This window comes from Geotrypetes seraphini, chromosome 11 (genome assembly GCF_902459505.1).
Source record: "Geotrypetes seraphini chromosome 11, aGeoSer1.1, whole genome shotgun sequence".
Classification (NCBI taxonomy): domain Eukaryota; kingdom Metazoa; phylum Chordata; class Amphibia; order Gymnophiona; family Dermophiidae; genus Geotrypetes; species Geotrypetes seraphini.
In genome coordinates, this window is record NC_047094.1 from 102,422,910 (window position 1) to 102,443,273 (window position 20,364).

At 44.1% G+C, this 20,364-nt stretch overlaps 2 protein-coding genes across 3 annotated transcripts in view; both read right to left on the bottom strand.

The window, feature by feature from the left end:
* Positions 1–2,935: 2,935 nt before the first annotated feature.
* Positions 2,936–6,217, bottom strand: LOC117345527. The gene is made up of 2 exons (XM_033914307.1): positions 5,680–6,217; positions 2,936–4,691 (listed from the first exon to the last, which is right to left on the bottom strand). Exon 2 carries the CDS (start codon positions 4,350–4,352, stop codon positions 2,979–2,981), a length of 1,374 nt encoding a protein of 457 aa, XP_033770198.1. The 5' UTR covers positions 4,353–4,691; positions 5,680–6,217; the 3' UTR covers positions 2,936–2,978.
* Positions 6,218–18,262: 12,045 nt separating this feature from the next.
* RAE1 (ribonucleic acid export 1) overlaps positions 18,263–20,364 on the bottom strand; it is a 47,072-nt gene continuing 44,970 nt past the window's right edge. For both annotated transcript variants that reach the window (XM_033963723.1, XM_033963724.1), the window contains one exon: positions 18,263–18,404. In XM_033963723.1, the coding sequence (XP_033819614.1) occupies position 18,404 (1 nt within the window). In that variant the 3' untranslated portion in view covers positions 18,263–18,403. The remainder of the gene's footprint in view (positions 18,405–20,364) is intronic.

The window sequence follows — 20,364 nt, forward strand, 5'->3', positions numbered from 1 at the left end:
GTCTTCTTCCCTGCCAGCGTCTTCGCCCCTCTCTCTTCCCCATTTCCCTTCAGCATCTTCTCCCCACTCTCTCTTCCCCATTTCCCTTAAGCATCTTCTCCCCACTCTCTCTTCCCTATTTCCTTTGAGCGTCCTTCTCCCCCCATCTTCCCCATGTCCTGACAGTGTCCTTCTCCTCCCTCTGTCTTCCCCATGTGCTTTCAGTATCCTTCTCCCCCCTCTGTCTTCCCCATGTCCTTTCAGCAACCTTCTCCACCCCTTTGTCTTCCCCATGTGCTTTCAGCGTCCTTCTCCCCCCTCTGTCTTCCCCAGTGCTTTCAGCGTCCTTCTCCCCCCTCAGTTTTACCCATTTCCCTTAAACGTCTTTTCCTCTCCCCTCCACCTTTCCTCCCTTTCTCCCTCCCTGCCCCTTACCTTCGTGGTGCTTCCCCGCCCGCCCGACAACAGAACAGGCCCGGTCCAACAAACCTCCCTGCCCTGAATCCAGCTGCTGTAAGAAGGTAATTTAGATTCACGGCTACAGGGCAGGGAGTTTTGTCGGACCGGGCATGTTGTCGGTCGATCAGGGGAAAGCGCCACGAAGGTAAGGGGATCTGGCCGGCTCTGCACCCCCCCTAAGGTCCCCCCCCTTGGTACACCACTGCCTTGAATTTATCCTACCTGCCCTGCCGCAGCACACAGCCGACCGGAAGTCTACCCGATGTCAGCGCTGACGTCAGAGGGAGGAAGGGCTTTGCTTAAGCCCTCCCTCCGACGTCACCACTGACATCATGGAAGACTTCTGGGTCAACTGTGTGCTGCGGCAGGGCAGGTAGGGAAAAGAAGATGAGCCTCGCGGCTCAAGTGCATCGAACCCCACAGGAACCCTGTGACCCTAGGGGGCGTCCCCACGGGATCCCCGTGACTCGAAGGGGGATCCCCGCGGGTCCCGCGGGATTCCTGTCCCCGTTCCCGTGCAGCTCTCTATAACAGACTATGGACTTTTCCTCCAGGAAATTGTCCAAAACTTTCTTAAAAACCAGCTACGCTATCCGCTCTTACCACATCCTCTGGCAATGCGTTCCAGAGCTTAACTATTCTCCGAGTGAAAAAATTTTTCTTTCTATTTTAAAAGAATTTCCCTGTAACTTCATCGAGTGCCCCGTAGTCTTTGTAATTTTTGATGGAGTGAAAAATTGATTCACTTGTACCTGTTCTACTCCACTCAGGATTTTGTAGACTTCAATCGGTTCATAGTCATAAGCGTGCGAGACAAACACGCGCTGACATTTCAGAGTGGACAACTGAGCACAAGACGTGAGCGCGCCGCTCTAAAAGCTTCTTTTAAAAGGCTCCGATGGGGGTGTGTGAGGGGGAACCCCCCAATTTTCTTAATAGTGTTGGCGCTGCTGTTGGGGGTGTTTTGGGGGGGTTGTAACCCCCCCCATTATACAGAAAATTTAACTTTTCCCAAAAAATAGGTAAAAAGTTAAGTTTTCTGTATAATGTGGGAGGTTACTCCCCCCACCCCACCCCAACACGGCAGCGCAAACGCTAATAAGTAAAGTGGGGGCCCCCCTCACCCCAGTCAGAGCCCTTTAAAAGAAGCTTTTAGAGCGGCTCGCTTGCCTGCTCTGAAATGTCAGCATGCGTTTGTATTGCGCGCTTTTGTCCTGTCACCCTTCAATCATATCTCCCCTCAGCCGTTTCTTTTCCAAGCTGAAGAGTCTTTCTCCATACGAGAGGAGTTCCATCCCCTGTATCATTTTGGTCGCTCTTCTTTGAACCTTTTCTAGCGCTACTCTATCTTTCTTGAGATAAGGAGAGCAGAATTGAATGGGTGATTCCCACCTCCAGTCCTCTCTTCTATTAAAGGCTGTAGCAAGCAAACTCTAGCCCTGAATAACAGGGCTTATGAGAATCAGGAATGTGTATTTATTTGAAATAAGAAGGCTTTTTTCCTGAAAACAATAGAACCCAATCCCATCACCTCTCCAATTTTCTTCATGTGCTGTACCGAATAGCATATTTTACTATGTGGTTGAAAATGAATAACAAAAATTAATTTTTCTGCCCGATAAAAATGGGGATTGAGCTTTAACATACCAATGAAAGAAGCAACATGAAATGAGAAATCAATAGGATTTAGCACAGAAGAGCTCCGGGTTATTTGTTCTGTATTTGGAATTTAAATCACTATTTGGCCAAATAGGAATAATGTATTCAGGGCCAAATCAAATCAAATACAAATATTCGGTGCAGCCCTAGTGCACACACTTCTGAAAGAGTACGTACTCTGCCGAAAAACGATGTGGTCTTTTCAAAAGGGCATGTCCTCTTTGCATATAGTCTGCATTGTTTTTGAAAGTGTAACTTTAATGCTAAGAACATATAAGAACTGCCATACTGGACAAACCGAAGGTCCATCAAGCCCAGTATTCTGTTTCCAACAGTGGTCAATCCAGGTCCCAAGTACCAGTCAGAAACCCAAAGAGTAGCAACATTCCAGAGCTGAGATTGTGATGTCATAATGCCTCATTCCACCAATGCCTAAGAGCCAACCCTCACCAGTGATGTCACAATTGCTCAATTGCCCTATACTTGGCTCACATAAGAACATAAGAATTGCTATACTGGGATAGATCGAAAGTCCATCAAGCCCAGTAACCTGTTTTCAACGGTAGCCAACCCAGGTCCCAATTATCTAGCTAGATCTCAAGTACAAGTAGTAAAATAGATTTTATGCTGCTTATCCTAGGAATAAGCAATGGATTTCCCCAAATCATCTCAATAATGGCCAATGGACTTCTCTTTTAGGAAATTATCCAAACCTTTTTTTTGTGTAAATATGTTTATTGAACAAGAAAGGAAAAACAGCATACAGTGAATCAAAACTTTTTTCTCCATACCATCACAATTCCCAATCCCCCCATCCCCCCCTCCCACCCCACCCAGGCAGCAGCAACTAGAACCAATGTGAGAAATAAACAAGAAGCAGCTCAAGCATCCCAGAGTTGTCTACGAACATAGGGAGTAAAGGTCAAACTAAAAGAATACCAACATTGACGAAAAAGTCTGCCTGTCTTGGCGGACATGTCCACGATGTCTCTGCGCTCCAGCAACATTTGCTGCAGCATTAATGCTCTCCACTGTTGAATAGTCGGGGGTTGAGAAGAAAGCCACTGCAACAGAACACACTTCCTCCCCAGCAGGATAGTCCTCTTGATAAAGGCCGAACAGCCCGGTTTGGGCGGGTGGAAACGAATCTGTAGAGTAATGAGGAAACTCGGGTGGAGTCTCCAGGAGCACCCCCATAGCTGGGCCACAGCAGATACCAATTGCAACCAAAAGGCAGACACCAGTGGACAGGTCCAAAACATATGTCCAAAAGAAGCCATGGGTTGTTCGCATTTACCACAGCCGTGCTCCGCACTGATCCCCATTACATGAGCTCTCTTGGGGGGGTAAAAGGCTCGCAGGAGAAATTTATAATTGCGTTCCCACTCCATGGAAGATAGGCGTAGGGCATTCCCCAAGCAAAGTCCCTTTCGAATCATGTCAGCTGTGATAGGCACCTGCAAATCCACCGTCCATTTCCTGGCCAAGGTCGGAAAATCAATATCTCCCAAGCAGTCCAGAAGCAACCCATGATATATTTTCAGGGGTATCAGGTCCTGTGCTGTCAGTCCAAGAACTTCGTGTAGTTTAGTGTAGTTCTCCTCACACAGCACCGCCGGTGTCAGGTTCCGCAAATAATGCTGCAATTGTCTGTATGCAAACCAATCAGCTGCAGGGAAGTGGAACTGTGTGGTTAGGTCTGTAAAGGAGATAGGTAGTCCCGTGTGTTGTATGGCCTGTGAGATGTACTGAAGCCCCACTGAGGTCCATCGGTGAAACGGTCCAGAATCCAAGCCAGGTGAAAAATCACCATTGCCAGCAATGGGCAAGTAAGACGTCACCCTGGAGTTGATCTTCAACAGTCTGCATAAGGATTTCCAAGCCCTGCGCATGGCCGGCAGAAGTGGATGAGAGCTAAGCTGTGGCAAATCCGGCAAGTGGAGAGCATGTAATAAATAACTAAAATGGTATGGTTTAAAGCAATAACATTCAATCTCCGGTAGAGAAAAATATTTAGTATCACAAAACCAATCATGGATATGTCTTAGCTGGCAAGCAAGGTTAAATCTAGAAACACTTAGGAGACCCAACCCCCCTTTCCTACGAGGTAACATCAACTTAAATAGAGAAATCCTAGCCCGCTTCCCCTGCCAGAGATATGCATTAAGGTGGGAATTGTGTTGAGATACATGAGCGGGGGAAAGCATGATGGGGAGCATCTGTAGTACATAAAGCCATTGGGGCAGGATCATCATGTTGTAGAGGGCAATACGGCCAAACCTTTTTTAAACCCCACTAAGCTAACTGATTTCATCACATTCTCTGGCAACAAATTCCAGAGTTTAATTACACATTCTGTGAAGAAATATTTTCTCCAGTTTGTTTTAAATCTACTACTTAGTAGCTTCATCGCATGTCCCCTAGTCCCAGTATTTTTAGAAAGATTGAACAAGCAAACCACCGCTGAGCCATCTCTGCTCCAAGCTGAAGAGCCCTATCCGCTTTAGCCTTTCCTCATATGGAAGTCACCCTTCTCTGTACCTTTTCTAATTCCGCTATATCTTTTTTGAGATAAAGCAACCAGAACCGTGGCTCTGTAACAAAAACAAAAAGCAAAACAAACATTTTCAATGATACTGAAAAAGAAACAAAATGAAACATTTTGGGTTACACACTCCTAAAGCGAATGCACTAAGTTAGATAGATCTTGATGTATTGGGAGGTCTACCTAACCTGGGGGCTCTTTTAGCAGGTTCCATTATCCACTAACCTTAATGCAGCTTAAAAGTGGTGTATCGTGGGACATGCTCAGGTACAATAATAATAGTAATAATTTTATTCTTATATACCGCCAAAGCCATGAAAGTTCGAGGCGGTTTACAACAAGAAATGCTGGACAATCAGCGAAGAGTTTACACTACATTGTTATCAAATATAAGCCATGATGATTTGAGGCAGTTTACAATGAAAGGAACTGAACATACAGTGAAGTGGTCACAATACAAGCTTACAGAAAGGAAGAAAAGGAAAGTTTATGAAACTGTTGTATCTGTGACAATGAGAGTTGAGCGACTTACTCAAGGTCAAAAGGTGTAGGCAGGCTTGTAACTAGGCTTCCCTGCTTGTCTTCCCAATGCTCTAACCAGGTACTCCATTCATATTCTTTTAAGTATCCTCTGCTCAGTGATGCAATAAGAACATGGAATGATCTGGAAAATGGCATTTTGTTCTTTGTTGTAACATATTTTCTTGTATTTGTCTGTAAAGGGGTTCCCCTCCCCCCCCCCTTTATTATTAACGCCTGGCCTGTTTCACCTATGAGCACCCTTCGTCACATTTTGTGTTGGGTGACGTATGGCATATGAAAGGGGCAATTATGAATAGCCGGATCTCTTGCGAGCAATTTTATCTACTACAGCCAAATGAAACTCACCTTAAACTGCTGCTGAAAAAGATGTGTTAAATCCTACTTAAATAAAACGACACAGAAATATCAAGCAATTGAGATAAAAAAGTAAGAGCTTGGAAACGCCAGTATCCTCTCTCGGAACCAGCCTTCTCTTTATTTGTTTCCCACCTTACCTCTCCTACTTCTAAAGTCCTCACCAGGACTTATTGCCATGGCAGTGCCAGAGTGCACAGGGCTGTACGTAAACAAACCTTCAGCAGATGACACGACAGGGAGGACAGCCAGCGCCTCCAGCCCTTTCGTTTTTACGACAAGTCTCGGCTTTGAAAACAAACACTGATGTCATTTGCTTAAATGCTCAGACCCCCAGAACACTGTGCTCCAGCCCTGAAGAAAAGAGCCGCACTTGAAAGTCAGTCACTAATACGTTACCGCTGCCATATTTTCTCCGCTTTTAGAATCCATGACGCCGTACGCCTGGAACAGACCGCTCGAGTTGGTTCGTCAAGCCCCCATCCCTGGCAGTATTCAAATCCAGACTAAAAACCCACTTTTTCAAGGTTGGTTTTAACTCTTAATCCTCTCATCCTAAAGCACCTGCTGTAGTCTCCTTGTGACCCTGGGCAGGTCACTTGGCACGCCATTGCCCCAGGCACAAACTTACAATAGACTGTGAGCCTGCTAGGGACAGAGATACCGGCATAGCAAGGGTGAATGGTGCCTGGGACGGTGGCAGCCCACCCCTTTCCCGCTGCACATGGATGTCCCTTTCCCGTACCTTTTTAACTTTGGCGTATGCAGCCACCAACTTACTGCCTGGATCCTGGAAGTGAAGTCAGAGAGAACGCTGAAGCCAACGGGGGCAAAGTGCTTGTGTCAAAGTTAAAAAGGTACGGGGGAAGGGAAGTGGCGTGCACACGGCAGGGGGAGGTGAAGAGGAGGGATGCCAGTGTCCCGTGGAAGATGGCGTCTAGGGCGGACTGCTCCACCGCGCCCCCCCCCTTACTACTCCACTGCAGAGATATACCTGCATATGTGTGCAGTGCTGCATACACCTAATAGCGCTGTAGTACAGAATGACATGGGGACAAATTTTTCCCTTGTCTCCGCGGGAGCTCATTTTCCCATCAACGCAAGTTCTTTTCCTGTCCTTGCCCCATTCCTGCAAGCTCTGTCCTCATCTGCACAAGCCTCAAACACTTTAAAATCATAAGTAGCAACATTCTAGAGCTCAGACTGTGATGTCATAATGCCTCATTCCACCAACGCCTAAGCTCCGTTCTCATCTGCACAAGCCTCAAACACTTTAAAATCTTAAGTGTCTGAGGCTTGGGCAGTTAATGCAGAGCTTAGAGGGATGGGGATAGAGACAAAACTTGCAGGGACAGTACGGGGAAATTGAGTTCCTGTGAGGACGGGGAAAGATTTGGCCCCGTGTCATTTGATTAGTAGTAGCAGTAATTTTTACGTTGTCCATAATTATGCTTAACAATTTACTAGCTGAAATATTTAGAAGTTAGTTCCCTGGTTTATCTTATTTCTGGACCCCTCAAATGATGTATTTAGTAAGGTTGATTTGTTTTATCTTGCCTAGATTATTTGCATTGTTTTAACTCTTCAAGGGTAATGTGCCTAAAAGGGTTAATATTGCACACCGTGACAAGAATGAATCTCAGCCCTATGCCAGATTATATTACATAGTAACATAGTAAATAATAATAATAATTTATTCTTATATACCGCCAGACCACGAATGGTTCTAGGCTGTTCACAGCAGATAAGGCTGAACAACCAGCGAATATACATCAATTTCTAGAATGTACACAATACATGTTGTATTTAAAAAGCATTAGGAAGCTTGGGTTACAAATTTGTCAAATAGTTGTGTCTTTAATAGTTTTCTAAAACCTAGACACACCGCAGGAGGACAAACGAGACGAGGCTCGGGGACTGGAAGCCCATGAAGGGGTCGGCAGGAGTGCCAAACCACGAGGAAAACCAACAGGGAGGGCAAATAACCGGGACTTACATTGCCTATACACTAATGCTAGGAGCCTAAGGGCCAAAATGGGAGAGCTGGAAGTCATAGCCAGAAAGAAGGACCTAGACATAATTAGAGTCACAGAAACATGGTGGTCTGATGACAATAAATGGGACATGGCCATACCAGGGTACAAACTATACAGGAGAGACAGGACACATAAAAAGGGTGGAGGAATAGCGCTATACATAAAAGACTCCATACCCTCAACCAGGATGGAAACAACAGTAAGGGCGGATGGCTTGGAATCACTAAGGGTTAAGCTACCAGGAGGAACTGGAGCAGACATAAAATTGGGTCTGTACTACCGCCCACCTGGACAACCGGAAGAAATCGACCAGGACCTGGAGGCTGAACTGAGGCAGGTATGCAAAAGCGGAAGTGTAGTGGTGATGGGGGACTTCAACTACCCTGGGATAGACTGGAATATTGGGCACTCAAACTGCATGAGGGAGACCAAATTCCTGGAGATCACGAGGGACTGTTTTATGGAACAGCTGGTCACGGAACCAACGCGGGGAGATACCATACTTGACCTAATCTTCAACGGACTAGGGGGACCCGCAAAGGAAGTGGCGGTATTAGCCCCACTAGGAAACAGCGATCACAACACGATCCAGTGCAGGCTAGAAATTGGATCATCAAAGGTGAAAAGAACCACAACGACGGCACTCAACTTCAAAAAAGGGAGTTCCGCAGGGGGTGCTGGGACCGCTCCTGTTCAATATCTACATTAACGACCTAGAGGCGGGAACAAAATGTGAGGTCATTAAATTTGCGGATAACACCAAACTATGCAGCAGGGTTAAAACCACGGAAGACTGCGAAGATCTCCAAAAGGATCTAACGATACTGGAAGAGTGGGCCAAAAAGTGGCAAATGAGCTTCAACATAGGGAAATGCAAGGTCATGCATGTGGGGAAAAAGAACCCGATGTTCACTTACAAAATGGGGGGATCACTACTTGGGGTAAGCAACCTTGAAAGAGACCTGGGAGTGATGGTAGACACAACACTGAAGGCGTCGGCAGTGCGCCACAGCCTCAAGGAAAGCAAACAGAATGTTGGGTATCATTAAGAAGGGTATCACCACCAGGACGAAGGAAGTCATCCTGCCACTGTATCGTGCAATGGTGCGCCCGCATCTGGAATACTGTGTCCAGTACTGGCCGCCGTACCTCAAGAAGGACATGGCAGTACTTGAGGGAGTCCAGAGAAGAGCAACTAAGCTGATAAAGGGTATGGAAAATCTCTCATATACTGACAGATTGAAACAATTAGGGCTGTTCTCCCCGGAGAAGCGGAGACTTAGAGGAGACATGATAGAAACCTTCAAGATCCTGAAGGGCATAAAAAAAGTAGACAGGGACAGATTTTTCAAATTATGGGGAACCACAAGTACAAGGGGGCACTCGGAGAAATTGAAAGGGGACAGGTTTAGAACAAACGCTAGGAAGTTCTTTTTCACCCAGAGGGTGGTGGATACATGGAACGCGCTTCCAGAAGCTGTGGTAGGCAGGAGCACGTTACAGGGCTTCAAAGAAGATTTGGATAGGTTCCTAGAGGACAAAGGGATTGAGGGGTATAGATAGGTGTAGAGGTAGGTTATAGGGATAGGAGTAGAGGTAGGCTATAGAGCTAGTCAGGGACCACTGCTCAGGCAATGGGCCTGATGGGCCACCGCGAGAGTGGACCGCTGGGCGAGATGGACCTCTGGTCTGCCTCAGCGGAGGCAACTTCTTATGTTCTTATGAGACTCCTGGCATGATTTTGCCAAACCAGGCGTTCATGACAGCAAATGATCTGTGTGGTCCATCCAGTCTGCCAAGCAGTCTCACCTTCATCATCTAATAATTATTTATTTCACTTGTTAAATTCCTATATAAGATGTGTATCCCCCACACACACCATGATAAGCAAGACCCGCACTCAGATTATATGAATGTGGTCTAAAATACATACACTTCTCCCTCTGTATTCGCGGTTTCAGCAATCGCGGTTTCGATTATTCACGGTTTTTAGCTTGCTTGCTGGCTCCCCCCCCCAATTGCATCAGCTTGCATAGAGAAATCGCTGATTCCAAGCGTTTACAGAGAAAAATCGCTGATTCCCAGCACTTTCTTCACCGTGTGTTGCCTCTTCATCAGGAACAGGCCAGGTCTTCCACCATGCTATTTGCAGTTTCACCATATTCACGATGGGTTTTACTAGAATAGAGCGAATAACATATGAAAACCTTGTTCGCGGGTCTGTTAATCCCCTATCACAGCGAATACGGAGAGAGAAGTGTACTTGCTCCTGATCTGTCTTGCCATATACAGGACATAAACCGTAGAAGTCTGTCCGGCATTGGCCATATTGCCCAAGTGCTGGAGTCACCGTCAAAGTCAGGCTAACTCCAGCCAACTCCAGTCCCGATTTGCCTTACTTATTGGACAAAGATTGTAGAAGTCCATCTGGCATCAGCTTCACTGCTGGGGCTGCATTTAAGCATCATAAGCTTTTGAGTTTCATGTTGATACCATCCTCTTTCTATTTAAGAATCCTTTGTGTCACTGTTTTTCTTTTTTTGTCTCTACTACCTCCGCAGGGAGGGCATCCACCACCATATCTTTGAAGAAGTAGTTCCTGATATTACTCCTAAGTCTACAACCCTGCAACCTCATATTACGTCCTGTTTTACCTCTTCGCCAATTCTGGAAAAGATTTGTTTGTAGATTAATACCATTCAAGAATTTAAATGTCTGTATCATATCTCCTCTACCCCTTCTTTCCTCTAGGGCAGTGTATTGTAAACTGCCGTGGCGAGATTGCGAATGCAGCACGCCAGCAAGGAGAGGCACTGGCGCCTCTCCTCCACTTCTTACCTTTCCTCCTCCAGCGTAGTAATTGTAGGCTCAGGGCCCATCTGGAGGGCCTCCGCGCATATGCAGATGTTGATGTGATGACATCATACCCGCATGTGACATAATCGCATTGATGCCCCTCGGCAGCGGCCACGAGTTTGGTGCGCCACAGCTTTAAAAAGTTTGCGAGTCATATTCAGGTATTTGAGCCTGTGTAACGGGAATACTGTTTCTCGTTTGCGTATGTTGTTTTTTAGTCCCTCGAAAAACATCCAAAATGCATATACTGATACAGCAATTGAACCATCCGCACCCTGATACGATGGAGAAAAGGCCTCAGTGTCCCGAAGGATATAGCTAACGTAATGTCCAAAGGACTTTAACTAACTTCAAAAGAATTTTAATTTTGAAGTAAGAGGCACATCCTTGGTCAGAAAAACTCCAACATCAATTATAAGGCTTAACTTTTACATTAATCTTAGTGCAAGTGACTTCACGGTTCAAAAAACCACTGCCACCATTGTTAAAAATATCCACATTTTAAAATGTTTGGATTCCCAACAGGGTCCTTGCTTCGTCAGGGGAATCACTATAATCCGAGTTTCCCGCTTCCAAATTGTTGTTTTTTTAAAGCAAGTGTGTGGTTTGTTCCTGTATTCCACCCTGGGTTGTTCTGTGGAAGGGTAGCCTATACATTTGTTGCCCTAAGTGCAATATCCAGCTGAACGAGTAACAGGTTGCTATTAGAGAATGACACGGGGACAAATTTTTCCCCGTCCCCACGAGTTTTTCGCTGTCCCTTTCCCTGCCCCATTCCTCATCTGTACAAGAGTCAAACACTTTAAAATCATAAGTAGCAACATTCTAGAGCTCAGATTGTGATGTCATAATGCCTCATTCCACCAATGTCTAAGCTCCGTCCTCATCTGCACAAGCCTCAAACACTTAAATCATAAGTAGCAACATTCAAGAGCTCAGATTGTGATGTCATAATGCTTCATTCCACCATTGCCTAAGCTCTGTCCTCATCTGCACAAGCCTCGAACACTTTAAAATCATAAGTGTTCAAGGCTTGTGCGGTTAAAGCACATCTTACAGGACTGGGACAAGGAAAGGGACAGCGACAAAACTCACAGGGACGGGACAGGGAAATTAAGTTCCTGCGGTGATGGAGACAAATTTGTCCCCATGTCATTCTCTAATTGCAATTATGTACAATTTGAAAGTAATTTACTGGGACAATCCATCGGTAGTATTGAACAAGTCTGCTTTAAAATAGCACTTACCATTTATAGATGGGGGATGTTTGACACTTTGGTAGAAGGGGCTGCTCAGCATGTCAAAGCCTTTGCTTCTTTTACTATTAAAAATGCCAAGTGCAAAATGAGCTATAAACATCATGGGCAGAATGTAACTCTGTTGATATTATTACACAATAACCATTGAGTCATAACCCGAATATAAGATAGCTACCTAAAGTTCACTATATCCAGGGCCGCTTCTGGTAGATTTTCATGCTCACATTTCAAGTTTGAAGGTCAACCACCCGTGGAAAGCCCTGGAAGGTTCTGTGACCAAAACAAGACCCAGCATGTCCTGATCTGGAAACAGTCCTACTATTTGAGCTCCTAGAAAACAATAGAATAGTAAAATAGAAAACAGGAAATTCCTGCCCTCCCATTATTTCTTTTACAAATAGAGTGCATTTGCTTGTATGTTAAACATGTAGCCGGTTATTTATTTATAGTATAGTCCGTACTGTCCAAAGATCTAGGCATATCTGAGTTTAATTGCAAATGTTTTAAAATGGTGTATTACTGAAAAAGTTTTTGTTCTTAACTAGACTTTTAAAGTATTTTAACCATTTTTTAAAAACTTATTTTAATCTGAAAGCGCTTTATCTGCATTGGATGTTACAGAGCTTTGAAATTCCAGTGCAATTAAGAAAAAAAATTGTTTTAATGAGCTGGTTGATTGATTTTTGGTTTAAAAAAAGAACGACCATATTATCGTTTACTTCATTGGCTGCCTTTGGAGGCAAGAGTATTATTCAAATTTTCCTGTATGTGTCTCCAGCTTACCTTTTTCCTCATTTTATGTTGCATAAACCATCAAGAGAAACTAGAAACTTCTTATTTGCTTATCCAAAAATTAATGGGTATAGATATAAGACTTTCTTAGATAGGATCCTAGCATTTCAAGCTGGTAGGCAACAATCTTGGTTAGGTAAATGTATTCAGCAAGCTATGTTATCCTATTGCTGTTTTTGGAAATTAAGACCACTTTGTTCGATAAGTTTATTACTTAATGAGAGTTTTATTATTGAAATTTTATTTTACAAATATTTGTATTTTTTACTGTATTTTGCTGATTGTCCTGCTCTTTTTAGTGTAAACTGCCTAGAACTTTTGGTTATGGCGGTATAAAATAATAAAGTTATTATTAAAAAGTTTGTGCTGTTTCCTTTTGTTCACTGTCCGCAGATTCCACATCTGGGATATCAACATAGGTTTTAGGGCATCCGTAGAGTGCATTAGTGGAAGTGTGTTCTTTCTCAGGGGAGAACAACTTACTCTCGACCGCTGTGACCAGAAGCTATTTTGGCTTTTGCATTGGAATGGAGCAGCACTGAAGCTAGGGGGCGCTACAGAATGTCCACCTGTTTCTTAGAGATCATCCATCAGAGTGGGCTGTAGAGAACAGCTGGGCATTTTACCTTAATTTAAGAGAATGCTAAGCATAGCCAGATGACATAAGACATGAATTTTATTGGGTAGAGTAGACATAGGAAAAAGATTGTAGGCTTTCTGGCTACACAACTATGACAAAATGAAACCTGCCTGGTGTTTCAGTTTTAGGAAACAGAACTAGCACTTTGTCTTGAAGACAAAGCAAAGGGTTGGTTAAAATCCCCATAAGGTGAACAAAACCAGGTCCTGAATTTACCTGGTCCTTTAATCTTCTATACCTCACCTAGAATAGTAGATAGTGCGAGCCACAAATGTTTTCAATAAAATAAATATTTCAGAGCTCTGATGGGATCATTTCACTTTAAGCACACATCAAATTCTAATGATAATTTTATTGGAAAATATTAAACATGAAACTAAGATACAGCTCAAGCCCTTCAAAGTAGGGTTGACTAGAAAACTGAGTAAGTTAGTTAGGTGTCATCGACTTGTACTTGAGTCCTAGAAACTTGATGAATTACAGATCTAAAAAGAGATCGGTTTTGTGCTAGTTTGGTAAGGTCCTCCAGCATCATCCCCATGCTTGTTTTCAACATGTCCAACCATCTAATTGCAGGTCGCCCTCTTTTCGTGGTTCCTTCAATCTTCTCCAATCATCTTTCTCTTCTGACAGTGTGACCAAAATAAGAAAGTCATAACTTCAGCATTTGAGTTTCGAGTGACACAGCTGGTTTGATCTCTTCCAGAATTGATTTGTTATTTTTGGCAGGCCAAGGCATGCATAAAATCCTTCTCCAGCTCAAGTTAATCTTCTTTCTGTCTTGTTTCCGTAGTGTCCAGCTTTCGCATCCGCAAATGACCACTGAGAAAATGAGTGCAAGCCACTGCTTGCCCTGGATCGGCAGCATGGAATGTTGCTACTCTTTGGGATTCTAGAATCTTGCTACTCTTTGGAGATTCTGCGTGAAATGCTATTACTATTTGGGGTTCTGGAATATTGCTTACTCTGAGATAATGGAATGTTGCTACTCCTTGGGTTTTGGCCATGTACTAGTGATCTGGATTGGCCACCTTGAGAACGGGCTACTGGGCTTATTGGGCTGACCCAGTAAGGCTATTCTTATGTTCTTAAGTCTGATCTCCTTTGGTATGTCAGCTCTAGAGGAGTTCTTGTAATCATCTTCCCCAGCAATTTTGTAAACAAGACAGGTATAACAAGCATGGATTTTCCTCGATATTCTGCAGAATTAATTTTCATCAAAACAGTACCTATAAATTATAGATCTGGATGTTACCCTAAATTCATCACACATTGAGCTAAAAGGCAATCTAATGAGACACTTTGTCTCCTGCCAATGGAAGGACCACAGCTTGAACTCTGTCAGGTGTGTCAACCCCGGCACTGGTAGAGATTACTGTGGAGGCATCATTTACACCCATATTAGGGGTGTGGAGGGAGCTGTGTTCATTCCTTAAGGGTGACTTGAATCGGAAGTCAGTTTCATAGCTCCAAAAGGAACCTTGGTGCAAGGGCCCCAACCCAGGACAGTCACTGCAATGATCAAGCGAGATATGCTGCAGGTGGTGGGGAAAAATTCCTGGGTAATTTCAAATGAAGACTCCAAGATCCCAGCCCTAGCTCCAACTGAGCTGGAGCTACAAAGAAGCAGGCGGACACTGCCAATTCAATTGTTATATGGTTGTAATGGAGTTCCCAAGTCAGTAAGCCATGTCCATCTCTGGCCCTATTCAAATCCAGGTTTAAAAGCCAACCTTTCTGAGTTTGATGAATCCAGCCCTTATTTATCTATTTAATAGCCATGTTGTTTAAATCATTTCTATAATAAATGATACTCCCTCAGTGTTTGTTTGTCTGTCTTGAAAAGACTGTTGGTCTGACGCAGCACTGTACAGTCCCTGCTCTCGTAGAGAGCTAATAGTGCTATAGAAATGAGTAACAGTAATAATTGAGTTAAAATCTGCCAACGTGTGAATGAAAATAGTTTAGTTTAGTTTTCAGCACAGAAGCGAAATAATGAAGTACCACCCTAGAACGCTCACTAGACCATTCTGGTCTAAACCAGGTCCCATCAACATCTTAACACCGACGTAATTTTTATTCCCGTACAACCCTGCTGTTGCAGTATTTTCAGACCTCACAAATAGTATACATTTTTCAGAAAAATGTGCATTCGCTCCTCAAACTAATTCAAGGCTCATAAAGAGATTCACTGCAGAAAATAATTCAAGAGTAACGTGACAGTCAGTTGCAATCATTCTTTTTTTTGTCCTAGGAGTAACATAATCCCCTGTTTTGGGCAGTCAGCGATCTGTTTTTGTTTTGTTCAGACATCAGGCCCCAGTGAAGTGTAACTGTTAAGAGACCGTGCTGATGTAGCAACCTCACACTGTGAACCTGGCCACAGGCGGGCTAATCTTTATCTTCGTGTCCGTCTAGAACACCGGCTACAAATCGGCTGCATTTTTGTTTAAATGTTTTACAGTGGTTGCTCATTAACCGAAGTTCTGTTCTTGCTTTGTCTGTATGCAAATATCACACCTGTAATCAAGCAGTACGGCATGCTTTGTGCAGCTGGACTTTCCCGAATTAGTCAAATTTCACACAAGGCAACATGAATAAGTTATGAAATGGCAGGGTTTACGTTGAACTGCTCGGTGTGTGTGAGAAGGGAATTGTGATGGGAAGGTATGTTGGGATTCCTTTTCTTAGAGAGGGAAGGACTAGGGAACCACAGGTTAGCTTGGTGGCTTTACAGAACAGCAGTCTTACTAAGAATGGCTCCTAGAGGTAATAATTATTCCCTTAATAATGCTTCTGCTAGCTTAAAAGTTCTGCTTTGCATTTGGAAAGTTCATTCCTTTTAGTCAAGTTGTGAGAAGTTAAATAAAACTAACCTAAATGTCTTCCACAAAGACAGAGCACCACTCTTAAAGGTGCTGCATGTTGCAATATTTTCTGCAGCTATAGTGCAGGAGAACAGATGTCAACCAAGATTTAAAAAAAGGAAAAAATAAAACGCACACACACAAAAAAAATCAACGACAGCGCACTCCCTTCTAAACTTCTAGCAGGATAGTTATTTTGTGAAAGCAGCATACAGACCTTCCAAAGAGAGTATGTATGCTCCATGCTTTTTCATGCATTCAGTTGTGAAGTACAAGTCCCTCCCTAGCAGTCTGCATACTCTTTATATGAATTATATGGTCCCAGGTTCCAGCAATCGTCTTCCACTTCATGGCTGCAGAGTTCCTTCAGGGGCTGTGCTATGTAAATTCACCATGCACAAATGCCTTATTTGGTATACTGCCTCAGTGTGTATGTAAACAGTAAAAGGGAGTTCTGTTTCTATTCATCAAAAGCTGTCAAATTAATTGGCATTGTATATACACAGGGAAACGGCAGCCGGGCCCCTGCTTAACAACTTCCTACAGTAAAACATACAATTATCATAAGACTAGTATTTTAGCCCGTTACATTAATGGGTGTTAGAATATATGTCTTGTCTGTCTTTATTTCTGTCTCTCTCTCCCTCCCGCTGTCTTTCTTTCTGTCTCTCTCTGTCCCTGGCCCCCTTTGTCTGTCTGTCTTTCTTTGTATCTTCCTGCCCCTGTGTCATTCTTCTTTACCTTCTATCTCCCTTCCTCCCACTGTCTGTCTGTCTGTCTTTCTAGCTATCTGTCTCTCTCCCTGCCTCCTATGCAGCAGCATTTCTCTCCCACCACTTCCCTGTGCAGCAGCCAAAGCAGCATTCCCTCCCCCTCCATTTCCCTCCCCCCCACACCACTTCCCTGTGGAGCAGCAGTAGCGTTTCCTCTACCCCCCCTTTCCCTTCCCGCGGTCTGTCCGGCTCCCTTAGTCCCTTACCGCCCCCCCTTCCCGCGGTCCCGACTACGAACCTGGCGATTCCAGCAGCGTATGCAGCAGTCTTCACACGCTGCTTCGGGCCCTTCTACTGCCCTGATTTGCTCTGCTGCGTCCCTGATGACATCATCAGAGACGCGGCAGAGCAAATCAGGGCAGTAGAAGGGCCCGAAGTAGTGTGTGAAGACTGCTGCATAAGCTGCTGGAATCGCCAGGAGCTAGAAAATATGGGGTTTGTTTGTTTGTTTGTTTTTACATGCCCTCCCTCCGGCGCTGCTCGCTCCTCCTCCCCCCAGCCATGAACGCTGCTGATCCTCGGAGCAAACTTTAGCAGCCCGGAGCGGGGAGGAGGGCATGGCCCCACCAGGAAAAATGCCTCCGACAACGCGTGGCGGGGTCAGCGCAAAGAGCTGGGAAGGAAAGTTGCTGGGCTCCTCGGGTCCTCGGCATTCTTTGAGAGGAGCCGCCGCTGTGAACTTTAAAATAAACTTTGGCAGTAAAGTGTAAGGGAGACGGAACTTGAACTTACACCGTGAAGGGAAAGGGAGCCAGAGCCGGCAAAACCGCACCTCACCTTGCGGTTTGCAAGAGAGGGAGTGTTAGCCACAGACCTATGGATCACGGATCACGCAGGTGAGAGTGCGCATGCATGCCTAGCGTTTTATTATAGAAGATACAAAGTAAAGAGTTTAGATTATGCAAAAATATTCAATCTGCTGGACAACAGAATCATGAGCATGCACCAGCTCAGAAATAAATTTCTGAGGTGTTCCACTGAGCTTTTACTTCTCATAGGATGAAATCAGTGTCTTCCAGGAAATTAAACTCCTCTTAATTCTCTGTGAATACTGCCAGTTAAGAGTGCTGACTTTCAAATCCAGGGCTATTTTTTCTTTGTCAAAATGCACTCACTTGTTTTTGTGTGTTTAACAGAGCAGCATAAAGGTGAATGGAAAAATAAAATGTGCTCTTATGCCTGGATTTCTTTCTCAGTGTCATGCACAAGAGCATTTTCTGTGGTCATGTTTCATGGTCCTGTGACCTTTCAGAGACTCCTGTTGTAGGGATTATTAGTCTGTCTGGAATATTACAGTGAACATTGTCCAAACTAAAACAGCAGCTTCAGCATCCACATCCCACACAAAAAACACAGAGGCAACAAAGAAAGGGGGACCATATGGAGGCTGAAAAGTGGGATCTTAGTAGAATCAGCTGATGCAACTGCGGCAAAGGGATATAACTTCAACATAATCAACTCACACAATATGAAATAAAGTACAGCGTGCATTAATATTGTCTACAAAACATTTTTTTAATGAAAATTTTTTTGAAGAGACCATAAAGTGTGTACATACATTTATTTATACATGAAGACAATCTTTACTCATGCTGACTCCAGAGTTTCACAAATAATGAACAGGCTGAACAAGCAGTCGGCTCTGAAAGGGAACAAATATGAGTTACCTTAGTATATGCAGAGTTGGGATTCTTTTATTTTCTCTTTTAGCTAGAAAAAACAATCGACAATGACCTGATTTCACTTACAGCTCTCTTTTTAGATTTCTTACTCACTTACATAGAAACATGACGGCAGATAAAGGCCAAATGGCCCATCCAGTCTGCCCATCCGCAGATGGATGGTCTATGCACTGAAAGCCTAACTGCGTCAAAACATCCATCATTTTGCCAGGCCTGTGAGCCAGTGAAGTTTCCCTCTCCTTTTTCTTTCAACACCTCCTTTAATTGGCACAGCAAGTTTCAGTAAACTAACTGTTAAACTGTTTGGCTCCCATTTGAAGATTAAACTTTTCCCCCAGTAAAGCAGAGTTAACTTACCTGTAACAGGTGTTATCCAGGGACAGTAGGCAGATATTCTCACAGATGTGTGATGTCATCCATGGAGCCCGGAACGGACAGTCACTTTAAGCTTTTAGCAAAGCTTCGAGACTGACTGCACCACACATGTGTGAGTGCCTTCCTACCTGACACCAGCTCGCGAGGTCATCGGTTCTATGCCTAAGTGACGAAGTCAACTAGGGGAGGTGGGTGGGCTGTGAGAATATCTGCCTGCTGTTCCTGGATAACACCTGTTACAGGTAACTGTGCTTTATCCCAGGACAAGCAGGCAGCATAATCTCACAGTTGGGACTCCCTAGCTTAACTGAAAGGGATGGAGGGAGAGTTGGCCTCTAAGTAAAGAATAAATGGTGCAGTACCACTTAATGAACTTGGATATACCATCTTATATGAGTATGTAGAGAGTAATGGGGGAAATAAATGGTACACAATGTTCTCAATAAGAGCAAAAAGCAAATACTGTAATCCAGTAAAGCCATCACCGATTGAGGTTGGTAAATGTATCCCAACCTCATAGTAGTAGCCAAATCCGAACACAGGAGAGCAAGATGTTATGAAGACCCAGGTATAATGTCTATTTGGGTTCTGGAATGTGGGATGTGTAAGGAAGAAAAGGAAACAACAGGTTATGTGAAGCCCTGCATGGCTTAGGTCGTTGTATGATAGGGAACGGGCTGACTGGGCTTACAGAACGTTGCCAGCAGTATTCCCCTAGGGATTACCCTGAGAGCTCTGGTAGCTTTCCTGCAAGGTGAATAAAGATCAGTGCTCTAGGTTCACCGACTCAAATAGGAGAAGTGGTACTTTCCAAGACAGGTAATGAAAGTCAAAAAGAGCAGAGGTGTGGCTGGAAAAAAGATCAGCGAAGATAAGACCAGTTGGAGAGCACAACCTGCTGGAGAAGGCTTGAGCATAGGGTTGGAATACCTGAATGCGTCCATTATTGTAGAATCAAATGGATGCTGCTCAGGGAGAGGGTTATGGCTGAAAGGAAGTATTGGAGGAACTGATAGGGGTTGAAGTGTGATCCAAAAAAAATCTAACCTCAGGTTCTGCTGAGATATGGAGTCAGATAGCTGTTCTGAGAGCCATGAGCACTAAGCTTGACAACATAAAGGGCTCCTTTTACAAAGGTGCGTTAGGGCTTTAATGCACGGAATAGCGTGCGCTGAATTGCCACGTGCGCTAGACCTTAACGCCAGCATAGAGCTGGCGTTAGTTCTAGAAGCATAGCATGGGTTTAGCGCGCGCTAAAATCCTGCGTGCGCTAAAAATGCTAGCGCACCTTCGTAAAAGGAGCCCAAAGTTTCAAGTTGAATAAATATTTGATTAATCGCCTATCTTGAATGCAAAGCGATTTACAATATAAAATGGTAATGCAAGGTTAAAAATTACAAAGACAGACTAAGAAAAACGAGAGGAAAAAGGGTTGAACTACAATAAAATCAAGAAGAACGAAAAGGGGAATAACAAGGAGGTGGGGAGATTCTTCAAAGGTGGTGTTTCTTTGAAGGCAAGAGGAGGGTTAATGTCAGTGCTCAA

What these genes read in the sequence shown, in the direction of transcription:
- LOC117345527 (XM_033914307.1), bottom strand. Translation starts at nt 4,352, where the DNA reads ATGATGATCCTGCCCCAATGGCTTTATGTACTACAGATGCTCCCCATC.